The sequence below is a fragment of the Centropristis striata genome, chromosome 22 (assembly GCF_030273125.1).
Source record: "Centropristis striata isolate RG_2023a ecotype Rhode Island chromosome 22, C.striata_1.0, whole genome shotgun sequence".
Classification (NCBI taxonomy): domain Eukaryota; kingdom Metazoa; phylum Chordata; class Actinopteri; order Perciformes; family Serranidae; genus Centropristis; species Centropristis striata.
In genome coordinates, this window is record NC_081538.1 from 13,412,054 (window position 1) to 13,421,639 (window position 9,586).

At 34.1% G+C, this 9,586-nt stretch overlaps 1 protein-coding gene and 1 long non-coding RNA gene across 2 annotated transcripts in view; one reads left to right on the forward strand and one right to left on the reverse strand.

Annotated features, from left to right (window-relative positions):
- Positions 1–9,586, reverse strand: part of LOC131960908 (uncharacterized) — a 116,553-nt gene that overhangs the window by 31,600 nt on the left and 75,367 nt on the right. The gene's annotated exons all lie outside the window — the stretch shown is intronic.
- On the forward strand, positions 639–5,111 carry LOC131960907 (beta-2-microglobulin-like). The gene is made up of 4 exons (XM_059326173.1): positions 639–850; positions 2,144–2,416; positions 3,564–3,607; positions 3,698–5,111. Exons 1-3 carry the CDS (start codon positions 784–786, stop codon positions 3,575–3,577), a joined length of 354 nt encoding a protein of 117 aa, XP_059182156.1. The 5' UTR covers positions 639–783; the 3' UTR covers positions 3,578–3,607; positions 3,698–5,111.

Sequence of the window (9,586 nt, forward strand, 5' to 3'; positions counted from 1 at the left end):
CTTTGTTTTCGTCTTTGTCAACTTTTTTCATACGTAAACCTTTTTGGTTGATATGAAATCTATTTCATCTATCTGGTTTTATGACTTAATAAACTTCTTGGGGCTGAGATGGATTAGATAAAGGAAATAAAGGAAACCTTTATTGTGACTTTTTTTGAATCTGTCAGTGTCTTCTGTTATAAAATACATACATTAAAAGACATTGGGTCGGGACCATTGACTGTGTACATAAACCCCCAAGAAAAAAAGCCCACTTTGAAAAACAGTGTTCTAACATACTTTAAATATTTATGTCGTGTGTCGTAATATCTACGATGCGTAAAGGGGCTACGGTTACATTTCTCTGTGTAAAATTACAAATAAAACCAACCTTTATCAATTTTAAATATTATTTCCTGTTTGCGTGTGATTAATAATAGAATGTTCTTAATAAACAACAAACAAAGCAGCAAGGCAACTCGCTGGAAGCTCAAACAAACTTGGCTTGATACAATTTCCTGAAACTGCGCCACAGAGAAACATGTCGAAGAAAACTCTGCCTAGCAACACTCCTTTTTATCCTATTGGTGGAGCTGGTGGAAAGTACCTTCTATTTCCACCAAAGAGGGCCGGGCTGATGGGCGGGGTTAGCGGCGGAGCATTAACACCGCCCGTCCCACCGACCGATAGACAGTACTGCCGCTGAACACAACACATTTTACTTTCGCTTTGGCTCGTGGCGCAGTTTTATTTCGACAAGATTACTATAAGTTTTCCAAACAGAGACCAAGAGAAGGAGAAAAGATGAAGACATTTGTTGGCGTCGTCCTTGTCGCGCTGCTCTGCATCTCCATGTCAACAGCTAAAGACCGTAGGTATTCTATTGTACTAGTTAGTTTATGAGGTAAATACGGTTAAAATGGCGCTGTGTTATCGTTATTACACGGAAGGACCTGAACTGGCATGTATCTTATGATAGTTTAACGTCAACGTTTAGTTTATTTTCACACTAAATGCGAAGAAACAGTTCAAAAAAAATAAAGACATTTTTGAGTCATGTCAGTTGAGTTTAAAGGTCAGGTTTGTGTCTTTGAAGGAGTTCTAGAGTCCAAAGAGTCAACAGCAATAAAGCCTCAACACAGAGGCAGGTTGTTTTATACGTGTTTTATAACATATAATGTAACATATTACCATCAGTCTGGTTGATGATAACACTACACATCATTGCTGCACTTTATTTCAGTGTAAAGGGCGAAGTACAAAGTAGTAAAGTAAAGTACAAATTATAAATACTTGTATTTACTTGAGTTTGAGTTTACATTTCCAGATACTTTGTACACAACTCCACCAAATCTCAGATACTAATATTACACTTTTACTCCACTTCATTTATTTGTTATTTTTTTAAATTTCAGAAGCAGACTGATAATACAAAAAAAATACATTCAACCAATAAATTATATGTATTAATATGGCTAAAGGTCGGACTTTATTGACCCCAGCAGTTTATATATATATGGTTGCCCGTAAAGATGGAATTGAATATTTTTTGTTTTATATTACTTATTATTGACAGATAAAGTGTATATCTTCTCAAAACTTTATTAATCAATCTCTTCAAAACATATCATGTCTGAAAAATGTTTTTCAAACACGGGCAACCGTGTATATGATGATAGTATATAGTACATTTAAGTAATGAACACGTTAATGCATCGATAACTATTATTTTGGACTCCCGTCCAGATGTTATTTAGCTTGTGTATATATGTATGAATATATGTATACTTTTTCTTCTGTTTTTAGCTGTTTTATCCTTTTTTTAATCCTTTTTTTTTTAATTGACTGTTATGCTTTTAACCTGTAACACTTTGAGATTTCCTTTGATGTGAAGTGCATTACAAATAAAATGTATTATCATTATTCAATCATATGACCTGCAGTATTGTGACATGTGCCATTCTGCTCGACTTTTTGTACAGTATTTAGTTTTTCTATACTGTGGTAAGATCTGACTAATTCTGCCACCACTTGAAAAAGGAGCAGGAAATATAATTGAAATAATAAATAAATTAGTAAGGTCTTCATTAGTCTTTGCCAGCTCTATCATGTTTTCATTAAATCAATTCTGTACATGTGTGAATGTTTTTCTGTCTTTTTGTAGATCCACCCATTGTGAAGGTGTACAGCCGTGAACCAGGAATGTTTGGGAAACCCAACACCTTAATCTGCCATGTCAGCGGCTTCCACCCACCACAAATCACCATCGAGCTGCTGAAAGATGGAAGGGTGATTCCTGAAGCTGAGCAGACTGACCTGGCCTTTGAAGAAACCTGGTTCTACCACCTAACCAAGCATGTGGCCTTCACCCCAAGCAAAGGAGTGGAGTACTCCTGCAGAGTCACTCACATGGAAAAGCCCCAGAGGTTCACTTGGGGTATGTGTCTGCCAACATTATTTTCAGTATAAGCTTTACAGTGTAACTGTATTAATTTAGAATAACAACAAAAAACAAATACATGTGATTTACACATTAATACACTACACACACTATACATCATGCACTTGATTACACTATACAACTACATCAATAGATGCAACATTAAAGTGATTTTTGATACCATTTGTTACACAGATTTGATGCTAAAGTGAACCATTTTTGACCCCTTGAGAATTGGGGAAAATGTTCATAAATCCTGCAAAAGATATACCACATTTAGACACCAAGACCTCGCGGAACAACATAGAAAAATGCATACCAAGGAATTTTTAGAAGGGGTTGGAATAGTAACACTTTGATTCAAGTGTGAATGTTTGGATTAAAATACAAAAGGACTGGGAGGATGGTAACAAAAAACAAAAAAAATAAGGTAACACTTTACAATAACCATCATTTTTTAAATGGTAAACAGATAGTTTATTAAAGTTTAATCATCATTTATAAACTGTATATAGGCCATTTATAATGGTAAGTACATAATTTATTAATGTTTAACTAACTAAATAATTTGGAAATGACAAATAGATGGTATATTAATGTAAGTTTATAGTTAATTTACCATTAACAAACAATTCAATTATAATTATTAGTTTTAGTTGCACTCATTTTAACATTTTTAACAGCACATAAAGAATGTTAATTTTTTTGAAATGATTCATCTACCTTTAAGAAATTGGTTGAAAACATTTGGCGATTAAATATGTATATCACTTTGTAAATGGTTAATAATTGGTTTATAAACCATCTATAAACATCACTTAGTTGGTTATTGTAAAGTGTTACCAAAAATAATAGACCCACCTTTTAAAAATGTGAGGAAATGAGTCATTAGGATCATCCATAATATTAATCAAGTGTTGCTTAACTTTAACCCACCAAGATTCTCATCTTAATCAAATTATATATCACCCAATTATTCTAATGAGATGTCACAAGTACAGACTATTGCTAAATGGTTTTTAAATAGAGCATTTAAAAAGACAATCTATTTTCAGAGACCAATTCACACTTAGAACATCTCCCCTGTCCAGATGTCATGTGTAAAAAGAACAGGTTCTCATCATGTGTTTATTTCTCCCTACAGAGCCTGATATGTAAATGCCTTGCTCCGCCCTGCTCCTGCTGCAGGTGTGTAACATATTCAATCTCAACACAGTTTTTTAATTCAGTAAAAAAATCCTTTGACTCACTGATCTCATCCTTTGTCTGAAACCACAGGTCTGCTGAGACAGAGGAAGATGAAGAAGATTGGAACAATTTGTCGATAATCTGGGTTTTATTGTGAAAATTTGAGCATCAGCAAGTGAGAGAGAAAAAATGTCCCTAAAGTCAGCTGTGTGTTTTCTCTATCAGAAACACCACATATCATTCAAGCTTAAAGAAGCCACCGTTGAGCTGCACTCCACTCAGCCAGAGTCACTTTTGAGCCAGGATCATTTCTCTTTTCATTTCCCACAGTTTATACATCGTTTACACTAATCAATCTTTAACGCAAAACTCGCTGAGTGACTCTCCTTTCATTGGTAATCAAACAGAGGAATGAATATGCTTTGCCATTTTTAGGGTGTAGTGCTGGCTGGTATTTATTTCTTTTCTATTTTCCTTTTTCCTGTTGTGTCCCACACGGTTTGTGTACATTACAGTAGTAATTACTTTAAAGCTTTAAATTATAAAAATAAAAAAGCTGATTAAATGAAAGACAATAAAACACTTAAAATACATTTAGAACTTATATGTGTATACACAGGCATCTATGTTAATAATTCCATAATAATAAATGTAAAACGACCATGTAGTAGCTATTATCTACAACTTTGGCGAATGGAAAACCCAAGAAAAGATCGGTTGAGTGGAGTGCTTGAGCAAGTGAACTGTGGTATTAGCGTGCAGCCACAAAAAATATATTTAACGCATGAAATAAAGGTGGAGGTCTCCGTGAGACACACATCTCACACCCTCAGTGGGGATTGCCACATTGAAAGTAATGTAATCCTATTTGACCCGTGAGACGCATGAGGAACAGAATGTGAATGAACAAACAACCTCAATTCCCAAAAAGTTTGGACATCGTGTAAAGCATAAATAAAACGAAAAATTGTCAGACTGTCCATGAACAGTTTTCACAATGTGTGACAAAAAAATAGCAAATTATTGCATCTGTTTTATTTAAGTTTCAGACAATGTCCGAACTTTTAAGTCGCCTTAAAAGATGTATTTTTGGCATCTGCTATCAGACATAAGGCCTTACGGCTCAATGTTTGATCCTGGACAGGAAGTGCCCAATCAGCTGTAAGCCCCCCAAATAGTAAAAAAAAAAAAAAATCAATCATTTAATTCAAAATTTCAAAATTTTGATTTCATTGGATGACTAATGATACACTGATGATTAGAGATGTAAATATTTGCATTTCTGTGTTTGATGGCTAAAACCCCATTTTAACTCTTCAGGTAATTTGTTAATGTAAATTATATTGTTCTATTATTTTGTGCACTTTGCTTGTTATGCAGAATGAATCAAGCTTTTTATATTGTTAACATACATCATGTGTAAATCTCAATTTGAAGTATTGACATCAGAGATCTGTCATTTTATTTTATAAAATATGGTTGGGTAATAAAAGTGTTGACGTGTCCCCGTCCAGTTCATTGAGTTCACAATACACAATACATATTGTTTCATAACTTCATCATGTTGGAAAGAAAAGGGGCTATATTAGCTGCACTTTTTTGAAGTGGTGTTGTATGAGATACTAATCCACAGTCAGCATATAACCTACAGTAGATGGCGATGGAGTACACAGAAGCTAAACAATGCACCACTGAGGACGGTGGCAGCAGCTGAATGTATTTTAGTCACCTCAAATAATCTATATCAGTTTAATTGTAAGTTATATTTGCAATATTTTTACTTCTTTACCAGCTGTCAGACAGTCCTGTTTATGTTGGGGGAACTGAAGACATAGTATACTGCCCTACAAAGTCTAACTGCAGTAGCTACATTTTTTGTAGCTTCACAGTGTGCAAAAACACAATTTGTTATTTGGGTCCCTTCCAGTACAGACATTAACCCTATGCTTATGGAGTCTTGGACTACTTTGTCCTTTTTTGAAAACCTTTTCATGTCTTTTTTGGTCATTTTGTGTCTGTTGTCTTTTTTTTTTTCTTTTTTTTTTTTTAGTAATTTTGTGTCTTTTTTGTCATTTTGTGTCTTTTTTGGTAATTTTTTATCTTCTGTTGTGTCTTTTTTTAGTTATTTTGTCTTTTTTTCTAGTCATTTTGTGACTTTTTGTGTCTTTTTTGGTCATTTTGTGTCCTTTTTCTAGTCATTTTGTGACTTTTTGTGTCCTTTTTGGTCTTTTTTTTTTGTCTTTTTTGACGTCATGAAGTAGTCCTGCTCCGGCGCATTCGTGGACTCCAGAGGGTTAATAAGCACATTCTATACTGCCCTACAAAGTCTAACTGCAGTAACTACATTTTTGGTTGAAATTGAGTTATAACTAAAAATGAACTCCGTGATGTCTGTTTTATCTTGTGACAAAGTCTTAGATTTAAATTTTGCTTTATTTCAGAGAAATAATTACACAAAATCCAACTCAAAACCAAGCAGTAATTGCACTTACCACGGTCTGCTTTGGATATATAAACTAATTTAAACATAAAAACAATAGAAATGATGAGTTTATTTGAAAGGGAAATTAATGGTGATGAAGTAAAAATGTGAGATCAAATTATACTAAGAATAAAATATAACATTACTTTGTAATATTAAGTCTAAAATCTTTGAATAGAGCTGTTAAACACTTAAATACACTGATAACAAAATCAGTTTCAAAATGTTTATTCACTGAAAACAAAATATAAAAGCTGAAAGAAGACAACAACATTGTAGTTACTGCACTCATTGCTATTAGAACCTTTTACAGCAAAACCAGAGTGCATTAACTACATTTTTGGGGTCAAAGGTCAAATAAATCATGATTTTTTAGCATTAAAATTACATCATCAATACATGTAGAAATACGTGTCATATCACTTATCTGCCCATAACCAATTTGGCTGGCCAGTTAAAAAACTTTTAAGCAGATTTTCTCAGTTTTACCCTTTGTGTAGTTACTGCAGTTAGACTTTGTAGGGCAGTATACATCTATGCTGTCTTCAAAGCAACCAGACTCCATTAACAAAAACAGTAATTTTAGCTTGCAGAACACGGAGTTACTGTTGTACCACTCCCTCAGTCAGTATTTTTTTTTTTGCAATTTTGTTGTCTTAAACAATGTCACATGACTTGATTAGTGAGTTTCTATATCCAGCTGCAAATAAGACAAAACATGTAGATATTCACAAAATAATTGACAAGTGTAATAAAGTATTAAATGTAATTGTGGTAGGAAGTAGAGCTGCAACAATTATTCGAACAATAATCGATTATTAAATTAATCGTCAAGTATTTTGATAATCTAATAATTGGTTTGAGCAGTCTTTGAAAGACAATAAGTCCAAATTCTCTGATTTCAGCTTCTTCAATGTGAATATTTCTGGTTTCTTTGTTCCTTTATGACAATAAACTGAATATCTCTTTGGTTTGTGGACAAAACAAGAGATTTGACGACGTCATCTTGTGGTTTGGGAAACACTGATTGATATTTTTATACATTTTATTGACCAAACAACTAATCGATGAATCGTTTAAATAATCGACAGATTAATCGATAGTGGAATAATCGTTAGTTGCAGCCCTAGTAGGAAGTAAATACAGCACTGGGAGAACTGCATTAAATACCATCTACAACATACATAGTATTAATCACCACAAACAGGGGGACAAACAGCACCTTCAGCAATAATCTAGCATGTGTTAAAATAATTTCATTATTCTGCTTCTTTTGTGACTCCCTGGTGTCCGTCTCTGTTGCCTGTCTCTGTGCGTGAGGCAGGTCACTATCAAAGGTCAACCTTGGGTGTAATATCTATCTCTATGCTTTTATATTAATCAGGCAATATGATTTTGATACAATGATTATGTTTGTGTGTTAATGTTGGTTTAGAAACTGTGATAACTTTGATTACATATATTTCATTTGCTTAAACTGATTAGGATTCTATAATCACAAAGAATATATTGTATTTCATATATTTTAGACTTTAGAATCCATGTAAGACAGTGAAAATGCTTTGGGCTCCTGTTATATCTCTGTAAGACATAACAAGGCAGAATGTTTGTCCTAACAAGTTTGTTAGCAGGTCAGGGCACGGCCTTGTTCCGGGCAGCAAGATTGTTGCCCAGGTGGCATGACGTGCCCTTGTATTGATTAAGACTGGCGAATCAGCGGATGAAGAAGGCGGAACTTCCTGGAAGAAATCGACCAGCATGTTTAGTAAACAATTGTTAGTATTTAATGGGTTCAGGGAAATTAGACGTGGTTCAGACTTCACGAACTGACACCCGTCTGTTTGTATCAGGGACATGTAGAGTGAACCCAGAGCTCGGTAACTGCACATTTTTTGACGTATTGTAATAAACTTTTGTTAAATTTGAGAATTTGGACGTCTCCTGCTCATCATTCCCCATCAAAGACTGCGCAGAGAAAAATGGTGAGGATTTTCTGCTGGTGTCAGAATATTCAATTTTCAAGGTTTCCTCATGCAATTTTTCTAACACATGGAAACCTCCTGACAGTGTTGGACTCAGGCTGTCTGAGGGACAGGGCTGAAAATAAAAAGGGCACCAGCTACATGTAGGTCAGACTATTCTGCCCTACAAAGTCTAACTGCAGTAACTACATTGTTGGTCAAAATTGAGTTATAACTAAAAATGAGCTCCTTGATGTCTGTTTCATTTTGTGACAAAGTTTTAGATTTCAATTTTGCTTTATTTCAAAGAAATAATGATATAAAAACCACAAAATCCAACTCAAAACCAAGCAGTAATTGCACTTACCACGGTCTGCTTTGGATATATATACTAATTTAAACATAAAAATAATAGAAATTATACGTTTATTTGAAAGGGAAATTATTATCTAGATAGTGATGAAGTAAAAAATGAGATAAAATGATATTAAGACTAAAATATAATAAGTCTAAAATACTAAAAATCTTTGAATGGAGTTGTTAAACACTTTTTAATATATTTATAACAAAGTCAATTTGAAAATGTTTATTCACTGAAAACAAAATATAAAAGCTGAAAGAAGACAACAACATTGTAGTTACTCCACTGTTTTTGCAGTAACTACGTTTTGGGGGTCAAAGGTCAAATAAATCATCATGATTTTTGAGCATAAAAATTACATCATCAATACATGTAGAAATAAGTTTCATATCTCTTTGGTTGGCCAGTTAAAACACATTAAAAAACTTTAAAGCAGTTTTTCTCAGTTTTACCTTTTGCGTAGTTACTGCAGTTAGACTTTGTAGGGTGGTATATGGCACTAGATCATGTTTTCTTATTGCTGAGGCCACTCTATAAAGGTACTTCCTCGTGTTCTGCTTCTTCTTTCATTTCATATAGGGGCACCCAGCAACCACCTGATCATGTTTCCCTTCCTCTTTATCGTGTTCTATCTACCACAGGGGCACCCAAGTTTGCGGCATTTTTCAAACCCCACTAGTTATCCAACAGTAGTCCCACCACTCTCAGATATATTCAATGGATGCAGACTGTTGAGGAACAACAAAGATAATATGTTTGCTTCACACCCACAAGTAATAAAACCTATATATATACCCAGTCAGGTAATACACGCCTAAAACTTTTAAAGTTTAATTGGTTAATGAGAGTGTATATTACACCAGTAAAATTAAACAAATTTAACAGTAACATACCTGATTCATGCACTAGATGTGGTGAAGATAAAGGTGCACTTTTTCACTGCTTTTGGCTGTGGCCGAGAATGGAAGAGTTTTGGGAAGAGTTTAGTGTATCAGTTCAGGAGATTCTATCGATTAGACTAGTTCGAGAACCCAGACTTTTTTTACTTGGTCTATACCTAGAGGGGCATAACATAAATAACCATGAACAAGTTTTTCTTAATTTGTGTTTGTTACAGGCAAAACGAGTGATTGCTTTAACCCTCTGGAGTCTCCAAATCCAGACTTCTTCATCAC